This window comes from Mustela putorius, unplaced genomic scaffold (assembly GCF_011764305.1).
Source record: "Mustela putorius furo isolate JIRA1106 unplaced genomic scaffold, ASM1176430v1.1 tig00004035_pilon_pilon_pilon, whole genome shotgun sequence".
In the NCBI taxonomy this organism is placed as follows: Eukaryota; Metazoa; Chordata; class Mammalia; order Carnivora; family Mustelidae; genus Mustela; species Mustela putorius.
The window spans coordinates 848,660-869,298 of record NW_025422171.1 but is presented as its reverse complement, the minus strand read 5'-3'; the positions used below and the strand labels follow the sequence as shown (position 1 = coordinate 869,298).

The following is a 20,639-nucleotide window of genomic DNA, read 5'->3' as shown; positions in this document are numbered from 1 at the left end:
AGATGCTCCATATCACATGTCATCATGAAATCACAAATAAAAACAAAAAAAGATTCTAACACTACACATACAATTGAAAGGCCAAAATATGGAATGCTGACACCACCAAGTGCTAATGAGGATGTGGGGCAACAGGAATCCCTCATTCATTGCTTGTGTGAATGCAAAATGGTACAGTTGCTTTAGAAGACAGTTTGGCATTTTCTTTCACAACTAAACACATCTTACCATACAACCCAGCAATCACACTCCTTGGTATTTGCCCAAAGGAGGTGAAAACATGTCTACACAAGAACCTGAATGTCAATGTTTATAGCAGCTTTATTCATAATTATCAAACCTGATCTCAACCAAGATGCCCTTCAGTAGGTGAATGGACAGACAAACTGTTGTACATCCAGACAATGAGCTATTATTCTGTGCTAGAAGGAAAAAAGTTATTAAGACATGACAAAATAAGGGGGAAGTTTAAATGCACACTATTAAGTGAAATAAGCAAATCTGAAAAGGCTATATGCTGGATGACTCCAATTATACGATATTCTGGAAAAGGCAAAATTATGGAGACAGTAAAAAAGATCAGTAGTTCCTAGGGATTCAAGGGAGGGAAGGATGAATAGACTAAACACAAGAGATTTTTAGGACACTGAAAATACTCTGATATCATAATGGTAGATTTGTGTCATCATACATTTAGTCAAAAACCACAGAATGTAAATTATGGACTTTGGATGATTATGATATGTCAATGTAGTTTCACTGATGTTAACAAATGTACCATTTTGGTGGTTGACAGTGGGGGAGGCTGTGCCTGCTGGGGGGAGCCAGGAATATGTGGGAAATAACTGTGCTTTCTGCTCAGTGTTGAGAACCCAAAACATAAATTCTACTTAACAAAATAAAAAAAATATGAAACCTAAAACTATAAAACTTTGGAAGAAAACATAGCAGAAAATCTTTATGACCTTGAGTTAGGTAAAGATTTCTTAATTACAGCACAAAGTGCCTGACTTATGAAAGAAAAAAACTGTCAAAGTGGACTTTAAAACCAGAAACTTCTACTTGTTGAAAGACACTGGTAAGAAGTCACAGATTGGAAAAAAAATTTGCCATATTTGCAAAGCAAAGCACATAATCTTGGCGAAGAACTTCTATCTGGAATATATTAAACTATTTTCACATTTCAAGAACAGTAAGCAAAAAGCACAAAGCACAAAACTTTTGAAAACTTCACCAAAGAAGAGACACAGATGGTAAATAAGAATATGAAAAGATCTTTAATATCATTAAGCTAAAATTAACACCACTATGAAAAACCACTATATTTCTATTAGAAGGGCTAATGTGAAGACAAAGTGACAAAATCAAGCACTAGCAAGGACAGAGAATAGTAGAACTCACAAATTGTTGGTGGAAATTCAAGATGGTAGAGCCAATTTAGAAAATGTGTGGCAGTTTCTTATAAAGTTAAAAAAAACTACAACTTAAAAAAAATCTTTTTCTTTTAGATATACATACCAAAATATTAGATGGATGAAGTTATGTGATGTCTGAGATTTATGCCAAAATTATTAAGGCAATAATGTGGCCAGGACATTAGATTAAATTAAGATCCAAAACTCACTTACCTTATAAGCAGCAATCTCAATCCTGGGTATTTACTCACGAGAAAATACATAAATATGTCTACATACAAAGACATGTATGCAAATGTTTACAACACCTTTTTCATAAAATCTCTCAAACTGGAAACAGCTCAAATGTTCATCAATTAGGAAATGCTCAATATTGTCATACATCCAGAAAACAGAATAATAGTGAGCAATAAAAACTGACACATGCAGAAGACCAAATGACAGAGAATAAAGAAGCTGAGCAAAAGAGGGACAAACAGCTACTGGACCACGAGGGGAGAATTCGAGAGATAAGTGACACCATAAGACGAAACAACATTAGAATAATTGGGATTCCAGAAGAAGAAGAAAGAGAGAGGGGAGCAGAAGGTATACTGGAGAGAATTATTGGGGAGAATTTCCCCAATATGGCAAAGGGAACGAGCATCAAAATTCAGGAGGTGCAGAGAACGCCCCTCAAAATCAATAAGAATAGGCCCACACCCCGTCACCTAATAGTAATATTTACAAGTCTCAATGACAAAGAGAAAATCCTGAAAGCAGCCCGGGAAAAGAAGTCTGTAACATACAATGGTAAAAATATTAGATTGGCAGCTGACTTATCCACAGAGACCTGGCAGGCCAGAAAGAGCTGGCATGATATTTTCAGAGCACTAAACGAGAAAAACATGCAGCCAAGAATACTATATCCAGCTAGGCTATCATTGAAAATAGAAGGAGAGATTAAAAGCTTCCAGGACAAACAACAACTGAAAGAATTTGCAAATACCAAACCAGCTCTACAGGAAATCTTGAAAGGGGTCCTCTAAGCAAAGAGAGAGCCTACAAGTGGTATATCAGAAAGGAACAGAGACCATATACAGTAACAGTCACCTTACAGGCAATACAATGGCACTAAATTCATATCTCTCAGTAGTTACCCTGAATGTTAATGGGCTAAATGCCCCTGTCAAAAGACACAGGGTATCAGAATGGATAAAAAAACAAAACCCATCTATATGTTGCCTCCAAGAAACACATTTTAAGCCCGAAGACACCTCCAGATTTAAAGTGAGGGGGTGGAAAAGAATTTACCATGCTAATGGACATCAGAAGAAAGCAGGAGTGGCAATCCTTATATCAGATCAATTAGATTTTAAGCCAAAGACTATAATAAGAGATGAGGAAGGACACTATATCAGACTCAAAGGGTCTGTCCAACAAGAAGATTTAACAATTTTAAATATCTATGCCCCCAATGTGGGAGCAGCCAACTATATAAACCAATTAATAACAAAATCAAAGAAACACATCAACAATAATACAATAATAGTAGGGGACTTTAACACTCCCCTCACTGAAATGGACAGGTCATCCAAGCAAAAGATCAGCAAGGAAATAAAGGCCTTAAACGACACACTGGACCAGATGGACATCACAGATATATTCAGAATATTTCATCCCAAAGCAACAGAAGAATACACATTCTTCTCTAGTGCACATGGAACATTCTCCAGAATAGATCACATCCTCGGTCCTAAATCAGGACTCAACCGGTATCAAAAGATTGGGATCATTCCCTGCATATTTTCAGACCACAATGCTCTAAAGCTAGAACTCAACCACAAAAGGAAGTTTGAAAAGAACCCAAATACATGGAGACTAAACAACATCCTTCTAAAGAATGAATGGGTCAACCGGGAAATTAAAGAAGAATTGAAAAAAATCATGGAAACAAATGATAATGAAAATACAACGGTTCAAAATCTGTGGGACACAACAAAGGCAGTCCTGAGAGGAAAATATATAGCGGTACAAGCCTTTCTCAAGAAACAAGAAAGGTCTCAGGTACACAACCTAACCCTACACCTAAAGGAACTGGAGAAAGAACAAGAAAGAAACCCTAAGCCCAGCAGGAGAAGAGAAATCATAAAGATCAGAGCAGAAATCAATGAAATAGAAACCAAAAAAACAATAGAACAAATCAATGAAACTAGGAGCTGGTTCTTTGAAAGAATTAATAAAATTGATAAACCCCTGGCCCGACTTATCAAAAAGAAAAGAGAAAGGACCCAAATAAATAAAATCATGAATGAAAGAGGAGAGATCACAACTAACACCAAAGAAATACAAACTATTATAAGAACATACTATGAGCAACTCTACGGCAATAAATTTGACAATCTGGAAGAAATGGATGCATTCCTAGAAACATATAAACTACCACAACTGAACCAGGAAGAAATAGAAAGCCTGAACAGACCCACAACCATAAGGAGATTGAAACAGTCATTAAAAATCTCCAAACAAACAAAAGCCCAGGGCTAGACGGCTTCCCAGGGGAATTCTACCAAACATTTAAAGAAGAACTAATTCCTATTCTCCTGAAACTGTTCCAAAAAATAGAAATGGAAGGAAAACTTCCAAACTCATTTTATGAGGCCAGCATCACCTTGATCCCAAAACCAGACAAGGATCCCACCAAAAAAGAGAGCTATAGACCGATATCCTTGATGAACACAGATGCGAAAATACTCAACAAAATACTAGCCAATAGGATTCAACAGTACATTAAAAAGATTATTCACCACGACCAAGTGGGATTTATTCCAGGGCTGCAAGGTTGGTTCAACATCCGCAAATCAGTCAATGTGATACAACACATCAATAAAAGAAAGAACAAGAACCATATGATACTCTCAATAGATGCTGAAAAAGCATTTGACAAAGTACAACATCCCTTCCTGATCAAAACTCTTCAAAGTGTAGGGATAGAGGGCACATACCTCAATATCATCAAAGCCATCTATGAAAAACCCACCGCAAATATCATTCTCAATGGAGAAAAAACTGAAAGCTTTTCCGCTAAGGTCAGGAACACGGCAGGGATGTCCATTATCACCACTGCTATTCAACATCGTACTAGAGGTCCTAGCCTCAGCAATCAGACAACAAAAGGAAATTAAAGGCATCCAAATCGGCAAAGAAGAAGTCAAATTATCACTCTTCGCAGATGATATGATACTATATGTGGAAAACCCAAAAGACTCCACTCCAAAACTGCTAGAACTTATACAGGAATTCAGTAAAGTGTCAGGATATAAAATCAATGCACAGAAATCAGTTGCATTTCTCTACACCAACAGCAAGACAGAAGAAAGAGATATTAAGGAGTCAATCCCATTTACAATTGCATCCAAAACCATAAGATACCTAGGAATAAACCTAACCAAAGAGACACAGAATCTATACTCAGAAAACTATAAAGTACTCATGAAAGAAATTGAGGAAGACACAAAGAAATGGAAAAATGTTCCATGCTCCTGGATTGGAAGAATAAATATTGTGAAAATGTCTATGCTACCTAAAGCAATCTACACATTTAATGCAATTCCTATCAAAGTACCATCCATCTTTTTCAAAGAAATGGAACAAATAATTCTAAAATTTATATGGAACCAGAAAAGACCTCGAATAGCCAAAGGGATATTGAAAAAGAAAGCCAACGTTGGTGGCATCACAATTCCGGACTTCAGGCTCTATTACAAAGCTGTCATCATCAAGACAGCATGGTACTGGCACAAAAACAGACACATAGATCAATGGAACAGAATAGAGAGCCCAGAAATAGACCCTCAAATCTATGGTCAACTAATCTTCGACAAAGCAGGAAAGAATGTCCAATGGAAAAAAGACAGCCTTTTCAATAAATGGTGCTGGGAAAATTGGACAGCCACATGCAGAAAAATGAAATTGGACCATTTCCTTACACCACACACAAAAAATAGACTCAAAATGGATGAAGGACCTCAATGTACGAAAGGAATCCATCAAAATCCTTGAGGAGAACACGGGCAGCAACCTCTTCGACCTCGGCCGCGCAGCAACATCTTCCTAGGAACAACGCAAAAGGCAAGGGAAGCAAGGAAAAAAAATGAACTACTGGGATTTCATCAAGATCAAAAGCTTTTGCACAGCAAAGGAAACAGTTAACAAAATCAAAAGACAACTGACAGAATGGGAGAAGATATTTGCAAACGACATATCAGATAAAGGACTAGTGTCCAGAATCTATAAAGAACTTAGCAAACTCAACACCCAAAGAACAAATAATCCAATCAAGAAATGGGCAGAGGACATGAACAGACATTTCTGCAAAGAAGACATCCAGATGGCCAACAGACACATGAAAAAGTGCTCCATATCACTCGGCATCAGGGAAATACAAATCAAAACCACAATGAGATATCACCTCACACCAGTCAGAATGGCTAAAAATCAACAAGTCAGGAAATGACAGATGCTGGCGAGGATGCGGAGAAAGGGGAACCCTCCTACACTGTTGGTGGGAATGCAAGCTGGTGCAGCCACTCTGGAAAACAGCATGGAGGTTCCTCAAAATGTTGAAAATAGAACTGCCCTATGACCCAGCAATTGCACTATTGGGTATTTACCCTAAAGATACAAATGTAGTGATCCAAAGGGGCACATGCACCCGAATGTTTATAGCAGCAATGTCCACAATAGCCAAACTATGGAAAGAACCTAGATGTCCATCAACAGATGAATGGATCAAGAAGATGTGGTATATATACACAATGGAATACTATGCAGCCATCAAAAGAAATGAAATCTTGCCATTTGCAACAACATGGATGGAACTAGAGCGTATCATGCTTAGCGAAATAAGTCAAGCAGAGAAAGACAACTATCATATGATCTCCCTGATATGAGGAAGTGGTGATGCAACATAGAGGCTTAAGTGGGTAGGAGAAGAATAAATGAAACAAGATGGGATATGGAGGGAGACAAACCATAAGTGACTCTTAATCTCACAAAACAAACTGAGGGTTGCCGGGGGGAGGGGGTTTGGGAGAAGGGGGTGGGATTATGGACATTGGGGAGGGTATGTGATTTGGTGAGTGCTGTGAAGTGTGTAAACCTGGTGATTCACAGACCTGTACCCCTGGGGATAAAAATATATGTTTATAAAAAATAAAAAATTAAAAAAAAAAACTGACACATGCAACAACATGGATGAGTCTCAGAAGCATTAAGCTAAATGAAAGATGCTAGACACAGAAGGCAAATACACTATGACTCCATTTATAAGAAGTTATGGAAAAGTAAAAATTATAGAAAGAAATTAGATTAGTAATTGCCAAGGTTTGGGTGTGGAGGAAGAGAAAGAACTACAAAGGTGCACAAGGAACTTTTTATTATGATAGAAATATTCTGTATTTTGAGTGTGATAATGGTTATATGACTGTATATGCAAAAGGTGAATTTTATTGTATGTTTCACCTCAATAACCCTAACTTTTTTTTATAAAAGAGAAATAATATTTTTTGAGAGGAAGCGAGAGAGGGCAGGGTGGGGGAAGTAGGAGAGAGTCTCTTAAGCAGGCTCCATGCCCATCACAGAGCCCAAGTGGGGCTCTATCTCACAATCCTGAGATCACAAACAGCTGAAATCAAGTCATACGCTTAACCAACTGAGCCACCCAGATGCTGCTCAGTCCAATACATTTAAAAACTTCCTCTCATTTCTTTCTCTCCCCTTACTTAAGGCTTACAGTGGAAAAAGGGCAGGCCCACTCCAGCTTCCAATCTCCCAGTGTTAGGGCAGGGAAGGAAGGCAAGACTACATACTGAGCACATGACCGCAGGTTTCTGCTTCTCTGGCTTACCCCAACAGACATTATGTGTGAGTGTTATCAAATATTTGCTTTCTTGAGAGTGATATGTGGGAATTCTTCAAAACACCTTTCAGGGGCCACCCTACTGCATAAGTCAGTATTGTGAAATAATTGTTTTGTCTTGACTCCTAACCCTCCTAACTCCTAACCCTACCACCCCTCCTCACTAACCCCTGTCCTTTTGCTTCAGGGCTGCTCAACCACTGGTCTGTACTAGGCACAATGGCTCAAATCTGGATCTTGTTCAAAGTATCCCCTTGAACATTTCTCCAAGTGGGAATGTGGGCTAACCCTACCACTAACTACCCTATCCTGCCATTTCTCTTCCTAATTATCTTTTCAAATAGCCACAAATGGCTGCCAAAGCAGATGTTCCACCTAGAAATAAGATGCATTTTCCTTTTCTTAGAAGTATCTTCAATCCCTATAAGCCATTCTCTTGGTTTCAGAGTCCCTTAGGGGAAAGCCACGCTACTCCCCATTAGGCTAATGACTCCAGTTATTTTTCCTACTATTTTTCAAGAATGGGGGAAACCTCCCAAAGCTACAGCCTAAGCAGATATCCTAATGGGAAAGGTATGCCAGTTTTCCTTCTTGAGAATAAAATGTTATGTATGAACTAACAAACATTTACAGGTCTACTTACCCTACTTCGTAAGATGCTAGGCCCTCTTTGACTAGCTGGTCATTTATACTAGTAGGAGTCATTCCAGGAGCACCAAGAGAATCAAAAAGCTCAACCAAGAGCACATTATCTTCCAGAATTTCTGTAAAACATTAAGATGAGTTTGGGGAAAGAAATAAATATGTTGCAAAACATACTAAATGAAGCAATTTTTTAAAAAGCTATAAACAATTACATTTTGCATAGATGTGGGTTTTTTTGCTGAATAATACCAAAGTGTCTCTACAGGGGGATAAGCAGCATTTTGCCAACAAAACAATCGTCCATGTTATCTGCAGCATATGCAAATTAATAAAATTTTCATTTTAGATTGTGTATCGTTCTATAACAGATCAAAAACAGTTTAAAGCTTTTAAATTCAGAAAAATATAAATTGATATATATTCATTGAAGAAATGTTCTGGTGTGTTTTTAAACTGTTTTACTGTGTTCGCCCAAGTTCCAGAGTACAAAAGAATGAAATTCAGGCTAGAGATTGTCCACAAAGGTTTACAGCTTTTAAAAGAATGGCACAAAGTTTACAATGAGAAAAAAAAATCTAGAATCCTCAATTAGAGACTGAAATCGGGATATTTTCCCGTATTTTTAGGACAATCTAATTTTTAATTTTAGAATACACAATGGTTACTTAAACACATAGATCTATTTAGATCTATTTCTTAAACTAAACTGGGAGTTTAACTATGGATAAAGTTTACATCTTGTATGCCTGTTTACTTACCTATGGTACTTAGCACAGAGAACCTGCCTAATATGTATTTGAATAAACAATAGAGTAATTTCTTTAGGAAACACATACTTCAGTGTACTAAAGTATACACTGAACACACACTTCAATACAGGTTATGCTTACACCTACACAACAGCAGCTGGTAGCTGCCGGTCAGAATGATGATTAAAAAAAAAAAAAAGATGATTCCAAATAACACAAAGTATTACCACAACATACTTTATTATCTAGTCATAAAAATACATATTAGGTAACCTTTCTCAAGAGCCTAAAAATGATTCCTGACTACTTTTCAAAAGATCTGATATATCATCTAAAATAAAAGGCTAAGCAATGCCAAGCCTCAATTAATTTTCATCTTCTTACTTTCCATGTCTTGTGGTCCCATTAGTTCTTTGTCTTCATATTTCCCATACATAGAGTTCTTTATTGCAACAGGGCCAACTTTCCATATGTTCTGTACCTTTACCAACTTCCCTGCTCTGCTAATTAAAATTTAAATATCCCAGGGCGCCTGGGTGGCTCAGTTGGTTGCGCAGCTGCCTTCAGCTCAGGTCATAATCCCAGGGTCCTGGGTTCAAGTCCTACATCAGGCTCCCCCTGCTCTGCAGGGAGCCTGCTTCTCCTTCTCCCTCTGCCTGCTGCGTCCCCCGCTTGTGTGCTCTTTCTCTCTCTATCAAATAAATAAATAAATAAAATCTTTAAAAAATTTAAATATCCCTTGCTTTATAAGGTAACAATGCTCCCCTTATCATCTATTATTAATGTCTTTAACTGTCAATCTCATCATTGTGCAGGTTAATGGGGTAAGATATTTTAGATTTAAGGAGTGCCAGAAGGCCCTGTTCAAATAAAATTATCTAGCGTAATAACTATGTTATGACTAGTGTTTGGATGTTATTGGTATAACAGATAATTAAATGAGTAAGAAAAAGAAGGAATCAAAAATCAGTGGAGATTACTCAAGGACTAAGAAGCCCTTAATTTACTGCTCGCATCAGAGAAGCCAGATATAAAAATGTTATTGGCTAAGGATGCAATATCTGTAGCCACATTCTTATTTAAACAAACCATTTCTTCAGAACAATTTCTCATATCAACAATGTGGATAAATTATCACTGATATATCATCAGTTCCCAGTTATGTAACTTTGAACTGCTGATCGCTAAGCTTTAGTCTCCTTATTGTAACAGAGGCTAACCCTCTTCTGGTGATTGGGTTCATTTAATGGTAGTATGACAAAAGTGAATAAATAGATATAGTAATCTTGTGTGTCCTGCACTAGCACTTATTAAGACCAACTAAGCCAGAAAAATAACAGACTTCCACCACCCCCCAACCCCTGCATCCAAACCCCTTGGGGTCAGACAGGTTTTAGAACTTCAACTTGAGAAAAGCTACATAAAATATATACTGCCTATTTTATAATACCCCCAGCAAGATTCCAAGGCAGCAGCCTACAAACATACATTACTATCCTGAAATGGAATATATGAATATTCACTATAAAGGAGATAAAGACTAAATATATCTTCATGTCACTTCAAATCAGGTTTTGCTAGTCAACTTTTCATTTTCAGAACGTGCTGGGTTACGAAATTGTGAGCTAGTGGTCAGCCTATATCTTAGGCCCAAACTAGTCCAAAAAAGAAATATATGTTTATAAAAAATAAAAAAAAACAGATTAAAAAAAATAAAGAAAAAAAAGAAATGACTTTTTTTAAAATATGGAGAGAGGCTACAGTTGAATTCACTTAAGTAAAATGAAAAAAAAAAATGAAAACTATTTAACAATTGTGTCCCACCTCCTCTCACTTTCCTGCACATTAAACTTTAACATTCATCATGCCAAAATGAGGAAAGAACCACTGCAGAAATGTAAACGAAATAAGAGAAGTTAATTCCTGGCTTTAGGGCGTTCAAGAGGCCATATCTAGGATGACTGATTTTTTTTTTTTTAAGATTTTATTTTTAAGTAATCTCCACACCCAATGTGGGGCTTGAACCTACAACTCAAAGATCAAGAGTCCCACTCTCCACCAAGTGAGCCATCCAGGCACCCCTAGCATAACTTGATCTTTAATGGCAATTTTTGCCTTGTACTGATTTTATACTCTACAGCCTGCAACTATATCCACTATACACAATTCTCAATAAATGTTCTCTCTTACTAGTCTCATTGATGACACACTGAATTTAGCTTATATCAAGCAAATGTATTATGTTATCCTTATTTAAAATTACATATAATTACATAGCAACAAATAAAAACGGAATAGCTTACTGATGACTGAACATGTCATAAATTTATCTTGAGTTTTTTCTTCAAATTTTTCCTTAGCTTTTTTGGACCACTGCATTGTCTTTACACATGGTTCAATATAGGCCAGCTTACATTTAATTGCCTGTGTCAAACAAAATTGCACCATTAAGAAAAGGTGAAATTTCTAGTTATTTTAGAATTAAAGTTTTATATGTGTACAAAAAACACTGAATATATAATCTGAAAATAAATGTGCAAAAGGTATCTATAAAATATTTTATAAATGGCAATAACTGGAGTCAACAAATCATTTGGTAGAATTATTGCACATTCAGACACCAATATAACAAGCATCTACTGAAAAAATTACAGATACTCATTATATACTGTTAAATGAGAAAAGCAGGTTACAGGACTATTTTTCTAATCCTATAATTGTTAAATAGAAGACACATCTTTGAATTAGAATTGTATTTATAAAAACATTGAATAGTTCTGAATGAGTCCTTTTTATTTATATTTTCAAGTTTTTCCTAGTTTACCCATTTTTAAAATGAAAAATATTGTTTAACAATAATTCAAATGCCTAAGTGTAAAGTGAGTTAGAAAATAAGCCCCATTAACTTTCTTTATCTCTGAGGAATAAGATTCCAAGAGAAAGATAATTTTTACTTATTTTTCCAGACTTCTCTTTCTCTTGGACATGTTATATATACTTAAAAATAAATGGAATTGCAGTAAAAATACTTCTATGATGAGATTTTCACACAAAATCTATCACCTTCCTACCACATTATACAGGTTTTCAAAATAACATTTGAGATCTGGAGACCAGTAAAAAGTTATGAAGACACAAACATACAAACAGATATACATTTACAATTAATGCTTATTTGTTACGATATACATACATCTTAACAACTTATGGCTGCTATATAGGAAATTACAGTAATGACAGCAACTCTTTTCTATATTCCATGTATCAAATTATTTACAGACAAAAATGTTAGTTAACAGAGCACTTCTATGATAAAAATGATTTCTAAAAATACTGTCACAATTGTGTTAATATTCTGACCCTATGACTCATAATAAGTAGATTACCTTCTCTGGGGGATTTAGAAACTCATCTTTTATTTTACGCATTTCTTTAAGTGTTATTTTTGCAGTATTACCAAAGTCCACATATTTAACTTCAACTTCACGATGTCCAGGCAATCCTTTAAAAGTTATTAAATTAGAAATCATAAACTTGGAAAGAAAACAGAGAATTATCTAGCAAAATTTAGACGGGACAGTCAATTACGTTAGAATACTTTTATGATCAACATATAAACCTAATACTTTTTTAAATATAAAAAATTTCTAATATGTGGACCTAAAAAAAGAATCAACCATAATGCAGTCGTTCAGACTTGAGAAAGTAACAATTTTAAGATATCCAGAGGACAATCAAAACCAGGATAACAACACAGCTATCAAATGCTAGGTGTGTGGCCTAAAAGTTAAAACTAGGCATTAAGTCAAGCAGAGAAAGGCCACTATCATATGATCTCCTTGATATGAGGAAGTGGAGATGCAACATGGGGGGTTAAGGAGGTAGGAGAAGAATAAATGAAACAAGATGGGATTGGGAGGGAGACAAACCATAAGTGACTCTTAATCTCACAAAACAAACTGAGGTTGCTGGAGGGAGGAGGGTTGGGAGAAGGGGGGTGGGGTTATGGACTTTGGGGAGGGTATGTGCTATGGTGAGTGCTGTGAAGTGTGTAAACCTGGCGATTCACATACTTGTACCCTGGGGGGATAAAAATATATTATATGTTTATAAAAAATAAAAAATAAAAAAAACAAAAACAAAACAAAAACCCCTAGGCATTAAGACTGACTAGATTAGGGGCGCCAGGGTGGCTCGGAGGATTAAGCTTCTGCCTTCTGCTCAGGTCATGATCTCAGGGTTTTGGGATGGAGCCCCACATCGGGGCTCTCTGCTCAGCAGGGAGCCTGCTTCCTCCTCTCTCTCTGCCTGCCTCTCTGCCTACTTGTGATCTCTGTCTGTCAAGCTAATTACTCTTTCTAAAATATTAGTCCGAGCAAGTTCCTTTTTCTCTCCAAGCCTCACTATCTCATTCGTAAAATGGGCATACCAGTAGAATCCAATCTTGTAAGATTTATTTTTTTTGAGGATTCACCTATTTAAAATAATTTGCAAAGCACCATAGTAAGCATGAACTTAATAAATGTTTACTGTTAGCCAACACAGGTGACTAAAGCAAAAGATTTAATAATCAAACTAAAGATTCATTCATATGATGATACCTAACTGAAATTTAAAAAAAAATTATTTCGGGGAATATTGTGAACAATAAGCAAAGACAGACCTCCATGTCAATCTAGTCTCTATATGAATACCAATGAATCCCCTAAAATGTTTAAACATACAGAAGTCTGAATGAAAACCTATCACAATGACCTTTTTGAAAACACTCAAAATATATGGCTGACTTTAGCCTCTCTTATCATACCTATGTATAATTCTACTAAACTGGTTGCCACCATTTTCAAATTTAAAGAGTAGTACCATATACATAATTTCAAAAATGGAAAAAATACAGGCATTCTCTGCTCCTTTGCAGAAATGGAAGCATATGGAACAACACTGGTATTCAAGAGGACACTTCAAGCAACTTAGGCCCTATGGTAACTGGTATCTGGAGTAATTGAGAAGACACATGTTATTATAAGTATAATAATAAGATGAGGGAATCCCTCAACACTTCCGGAATTCTCATGCTAGAAGGATATTCTTAACTGACTAGTGCCATTGGATTCTTATTATTCCTCAAGTCTCTGAATGGAGATATAGTTTTAGACAAAACAGGAGGTAAAATTGAAAGAACAGGAGATAAGACAGGAGATAAAATTTAAAGACAAGAGATAAAAAGAACACAGGAGAAAAAAATTTAAAGAACATTTTTTTCCCCAAAATTATGAATCAGTATGAGAGAGGGTCAGGAGACATGAAAGGCCTCAAAAAAAAATTTTTTTTAAAGGTTTTATTTATTTATTTGAGAGAGAGAGAGAGAGCACAAGCAGGGGGAGCTGGAGGCAGAGGCAGAGGGAGAGGGAGAAGTTGGATCCAGTGTGTAACTGGATCCCAAGACCCTGAGGATCATGACCTTAGCATAAGGCAGCTGCCTAATCCACTAAGCCACCCAAGCATCCCTGAGAGGTCTCAAAACTTACTTCCATTTATTCTGAGGAAACAATTAGATGATGCTCCCCCAAAACGGGAATAAACTGAAGAAGTAAACATGGGATCCATAAAACAAGGGATCCAATACAGGGAGAAAAAAAAAGTATATTGCAAAATGAAATAAATTCTCTGAATAACAAAAGTGTAATAAGCTTAGAGGACTAGCAGTCCAACTGGAGATGATAGAAAGATATTTTCATGGGGCGCCTGGGTGGCTCAGAGTCCTGGGATCCAGCCCCACATCAGCCTCTCTGCTCAGCAGGGAGCCGGCTTCCCTCCTCTCTCTCTCTGCCTGCCTCTCTGTCTACTTGTGATCTCACTCTGTCAGATAAATAAAATCTTCAAAAAAAAAAAAAAGATGTTTTCACCACTAGAAAAAACAAAAAACAAAAACCAACTAACATTACCTGCAAAGTCAAAAATGTGGAAAATTGTTTTTAATAATTAGGAAAATGTAGCCATAAATTTTAAGAAAATAAAGTGAAAAATTGATGCATTAGCTTGAAATAGAAATAAATTATTTTTTATGACTTAGTGAAAATATTTATGCAGAATATAGATTAATTAAAATTGTGATAAACTATGGTGACAGGGTGGGGAGGGGATAAAAAGAGCTAAAAGAAATCTAAAACTGCTACCTGCCTTAATAAGAATAGACACTTTCTGAGAGTAAAATATCAACAAAGTATTACATATTTAGAAGTAATATCACAAATAAATACCAAAAGAAACAGTTGAAAGAATTTAAAGTATTTTTAAAGTAATCTCTACATCCCACATGAGGCTCAAACTCACAATCCTGAGATTAAGAGTTCCATGCTCTTCCAACTGAGCCAGCCAAGCAACCCTAAAATATTTGCCTTTGAGGAGTACAGTCTAAGTTGTTTAGCACCATTTAACTTTTTAAATAAGGCAGACATTAGGAAACATCAACAAAAAAACAGGTTAAGGGCTAGTCAAATAAAAATCTAAGGACTTAGAGAGTCACCTCCCAACATTATCACTAGTTTTTTTTTCCCATTTTATTTTATTTTATTTCTTTTTAAAAAAATTAACATATAATGTATTATTAGCCCCAGAGGTACCACTAGCTTTTTAAAGATAACTGAGCAAAATGGGTAAGATCAAATAATATCACTTCTATGATTTAATTTGTACCAACTCAAATGGTTTCAGTTTTTAAGCATAACATTTCCCTGTAGAAATAGTGTGCAATTTCCTACCAGTAACTTTTGCTCGGTACCAAACTCCATCTTCAAATTTAGCTACACAGGCTTGACCTTGAACTGGACAAAGGATTTCCAGATTTTCTCCATCTTCACTTTTATAAAATTCCTCAATTGTTTTTAGTAAAAATAAAAAATCCAGGCTCTCTATCTAAGAAATAAAAGGATTAAAACACTATAGTTTCAAAGAAACAAAATTTAAATGTTGCATGTATTGTAAGTACTGCTTATAAAATTACTGGGATCAGACAAATCAATCGTTATGTAATTTATATTTGTAATATTTTATTATAGAAGCAATATATAAAATTAGCAAATATGGACATAACAAAACTTTTTTAAAAATCACATTTCTTCAGATATCTTAAGGGTATATCCTTCTAGATCCCTTTTTAAAAATTTAAATTCCATTAGCCAACATATAGTATATCATTAGTGCTCATCCCATCACATGCCCTCCTTAATGTCCATTACCCAGTTATCCCACCTCGCTACCCTCCTACCTTTTCACATCCCTCAGTTTGTATCCTATAGTTAAGAGTCTCTCAGTTTGTCTCCCTGATTTCTTCCCACTCCGTTTTCCCTCCCCTCCCCATGATCCTCTTATATATATAACGTATATGCTATTTCTTATGTCACAAGTGAAATCATATGATAATGGTCTTTCTCTGCTTGACTTATTTCACTTAGCACAGTATCCCCCACTTCCATCCATGTTGATGCAAATGGTAGGTATTCATCCTTTCTAAAGTCCGTTTTATATATATATATTTATATGAGCCACATCATCTTTATCTATTCGTCTGTTGAAGAATACCTCATCTCCTTCTACAGTTTGGCTACTGTGGATTGCTGCTATGAACATTGGGGTGCATGTGCCCCTTTTTTTCACTATAGCTATAAGTAAATCGGAGTAAATACCCAGTAGGGCAATTGCTGGGTCATAGGGTAGCTCTATTTTCAACTTCTTGAGGAACCTCCATACTGTTTTCCAGAGTGACTGCACCAGTTTGCATTCCCACCAACAGTGTAAGAGGGTTCCCCTTCCTCTACATCTTTGCCAACATTTGTTGTTCCAGAATCCTTTCTTATACACACACAAACTTTCCATATTTTTAAAAACAAAAGTGAGAAGATATCTTACATGCAATTTGATTACAGTGTGATAATTTGCATTTTCTGTCAATTCTCACTTTTCTGTTTGAGTATTCCCATTAGTACTTTTTGGCCATGTTTAGATATCCTTAAATGACCCAAACCAGTATCAAACTCAAGACTACATATTATATTTAGTTATCTCAATAAATATTTTAGAATCTAGTGTAGTCCTTTTTTTTTTCTTTTAATGAGTAGGTCTTGCTGAAGAAAGCCTGCTATTTTTCTGTAGAATGGTCCATCTTTTGGATTTATGTGGTTACATCCTCATACTATTATTTAGCTTGTTCCTCCATTAAGTGAGGTCTGTCTCCTGAAATTTCCCCAAAGCCAGAAATTATATCTATAGGTTTGGTGGATTCAAGCCTTTTTATGCCAGAATACATCTTAAGTATATGTAGGTTGCAATATACCAAAAGATATAACATTACTGATTCAGTAATAATATGCTAAGGTTCACCTACAGAGTAGGGTGATGATTCTGATCCCTCTATTGTACAGTTATGTAATTAATTTAATAATACTTTGGCATTATATGAATGTTCAGTTTCCCATCAACCTTCCATCTCGTGATTTTAAAGTGAATTGATCATTCTTTAAATCAGTAATTTCAGTAGGGTTTATAAAATGACTACATTGAGTAAACTAGAGATTTCTCTTATTAATAAGGTTACTTCATTATTTAAGTTCTTAAAGTTCCTATAATATCTAAAACATAGTTCTCCCACTAAAAAAAAAAAATCATCTCAAAACACCAAGGATAAATGTCCGTTATCTCTCCAAATACCAGTTCTTAAGGTTAAAAAATATTTTAAAATCTATATCAAATAGCAAAAAATGAAGATTTCCTTTTTTCTAAATATTATAATGCAAATGGAAATTTTGTGAATCTGTCTTTTCTTATTTCATTTAAATTACTTCAAAAACCTTCAATTTTTTTAACTTTTATTTCTAAGTAGGTTTTATTCATATTCTTCAATCCAAAATGAACAGTGAAAATTTGCACAGAGGAGTGACATCAGCAAAATTGTAGACTAAGATGCTCTAAGCTCTGGTTCCCCCATAGAAACAATGGGGGAAAAGAAGGGGGAGGGGAGAAAAGTCTTATGAACTTTGTCAGAACTATGAAAAAGTCAAAGGTTTATAGCAACCAAGCAAACACCCAATCAAGCTTCTGGCATTCAAATAAATCTCTGTCACATGCTAAAGGAAAAGAGACTTCAGTGATCACATGCAAGGAATAGTCTTTGAAAAAATAGTCTGAAATAGTCTCAAAACTAACCAACCACTGTAATCTTCAACAATAAGAAAATCCAGCAAATCCCAGGGAAGTGGGGAATCTTATTTTCAGAGTTATCACATTCTAATAGTCAAATGTCCAATTTTCAACAAAAAAATCAGAAGAAATACAAAGAAAAAAGATAACATGGCTCATTCATGAAAACAAAACAGAAACCACCCTCAAAGAAGCCCAGCTAAAGGACATACTAAACAAAAACTTCAGAACAACTGTCTTAAATATGTTCAAAGAAGAAAGGAACACATGGATAAAGAACTAGAGGAAACCAGGAAAATAATAAAGAACCAAGATGAAAATACCAACAAAGAGAAATTATAAAAAGGAATCAAACAAATTCTGGAGCTGAAAAGTATAATAACTGAAGTGAAAAATACACCAGAGGGATTCAACAGCATATCTGAAACAAGCATAAGAAAGGATCATAAGAAAAGATCAGCATATCTGAAACAAGCATAAGAAAGGAAAGTGTAAAGGGAAGTGAGGCTAAGGGACTTGAACAGAGGCCAAGGGCACCATTATACATATTAATATATACATTATGGGAATTCCAGAAGGAAAAAGGAGCAGAAAGATTATCTGAAGATATAATGGCTGAAAACGTCCCATATTTGATGACGGACACGAATCAATGTTATGGGTTGACTTGTACCTCCAGGATATGTTGGAGTCACAACATGAGAATGTGACCTTATTTGGAGACAGAGTATTAACAGATAATCAAGTTAAAATGAGGTCATTAGGATAGGGCTTTTTTTTTTTTTTTAAAGATTTTATATATTTATCTGACAGAGATCACAAATAGGCAGAGAGGCAGGCAGGGGGTGGGGGGAAGCAGGCTCCCTGCCGAGTAGAGAGCCCAATGTGGGGTTTGATCCCAGGACCCTGGGATCATGACCTTAGCAGAAGGCAGAGGCTTTAACCCACTGAGCCACCCAGGTGCCCCAGGACAGGCCTTAATACAATATGACTGATGTTATTAAAAGGGAAAGATTTGGTACAGAGGCAAACAGAGGAGAATCCATGAGAAGATCAAGACAGAGATTAAGGTGATGCAGCAGAAATCACAGGCCACCAAAATTTCCAAATAAGCATCAGAAAGTAGGATAAAAGAATGGAATAATTTATCACTCACAACCCTAAGAAAGAACATACCCTACTGACACCTTGATCTCACACTTCTAAATTCCAGAACTACGGGACTATACATTTATGTTCTTTAAGCCACCTTATCTGTGTAACTTTGTTATTGCAGCCCTAGGAAATGAATACAGATTTTGGTTTTGAGAAGTAGGGTGTTGCTGTAACAAATACCTAAAATATGGGTGTGACTTTGGAATTAGGTAATGGTTATGAAGTACGTGAATGAAAAAGTCCAGATTGTCTTGAAAAGAATTCTGGTAGAAATATGAATGTTAAAGGTGCTTCTGGTGAGATCTCAGGCAGAAATGAGGAACATGCTATTGGAAACTGGAAGAAAGGAAATCCTTGATATAAAGTGGTAGAGAACTTGGTTGAATTGTGTTCTGGTGACAGAAAGTAGAACATTAATATTTAGCTGAAGAGATCTCTAAGCAAAATGTTGAATGTGCAGTTTGGTTTCTCCTTGTTGTTTATGAAAAAACATGAGAAGAGACATAAAGAAACCAGAACTTGAAATATTTAAAAAATTCTCAGTCTATCCATATTGTAAACAATGAGAATGTATACTTAAGAGAGGACAGCAAGGATGTGGCTAGACACTGCTAAAGAGATCACGGGCAAGTGACTTGTGGATCCAATCAGTCAATTCAGTAGAAACACTACCAGCTTGAACTTAAGGGGACAGAGAAGGAAGAAGGAAGGCTGTTGGGATTTGTGTGATGTTATAGGCAGCAAGTGAGTTGACCAGGCTATCAGCCCTGTACATGTGTTATCTTTCAAGAAAAAGGAATAATGACTCCAAAGGTGATTCAGGGGCTGTCTTGTCTGCCAATGCCACTAGAAGCCCAGAGGGCACAGGCCTGAGAGGAAGGACAGTCTCATCCTCTGTTCCAGGAGGTTCAGCCTTCTGGGTTCCAGAGCATGAGGACAACACCTCAATTCCAGTAAGTGAGGTGGTGGGGGCAAAACTACCACCCTAGTAGGATTGGAGGGTGGAGCATCCAGCCAATGAAGTAGATTCTCAAGTCATAAGAATCTAATAGAATTTTTTAGGCTTTAGATTTGTCTGGTCTCACATATTCAGAGATAGAGAAGAATTTTGCTCCAGCTTAAGTGATACCTAAGTCTTAACCTGTACTTGAATTAGACTATGAGATGTGAGACTTTTATTTGATGATATTTATATATTAGATTTTGGACTCAGAAGTGATACTGTAATGATTGGAATGGGGTGGATATATTTTGAATGTGGGAAGTACATGAATTTCTTTTTTTTTTCTAAATTTCAGTGAATTTAGCATAATTAAAGTACAAGTGAATTTAGCATAATGAATATGTCTGTTGATATTAGAGACATCATTACTAAAGAACTTATTTGTGTACGTCTTTGAATTATCATCTAGCACCCTTTTATTACAAGGCATGTCTATGGTAGTGGGCTCCCTCTGCCTTTGTTTATCTGTGAATGTCTAAATTTATCTCTTATTTTGAAAGAACATTTTGTTATATACAGAATTCAAACATGACAGTTTTTTCTCTTAATACATTGAATACAGTCTTATATTATCTTTT

At 35.8% G+C, this 20,639-nt stretch overlaps 1 protein-coding gene across 1 annotated transcript in view; it reads right to left on the bottom strand.

Annotated features, from left to right (window-relative positions):
- Positions 1–20,639, bottom strand: part of RNF17 (ring finger protein 17) — a 174,596-nt gene that overhangs the window by 83,028 nt on the left and 70,929 nt on the right. Inside the window, exons 16-19 of the mRNA XM_004778233.3 lie at positions 15,470–15,623; positions 12,095–12,210; positions 11,012–11,132; positions 7,958–8,078 (exon numbers count right to left, since the gene is read on the bottom strand). Of these exons, the coding sequence (XP_004778290.1) occupies positions 7,958–8,078; positions 11,012–11,132; positions 12,095–12,210; positions 15,470–15,623 (512 nt within the window). The remainder of the gene's footprint in view (positions 1–7,957; positions 8,079–11,011; positions 11,133–12,094; positions 12,211–15,469; positions 15,624–20,639) is intronic.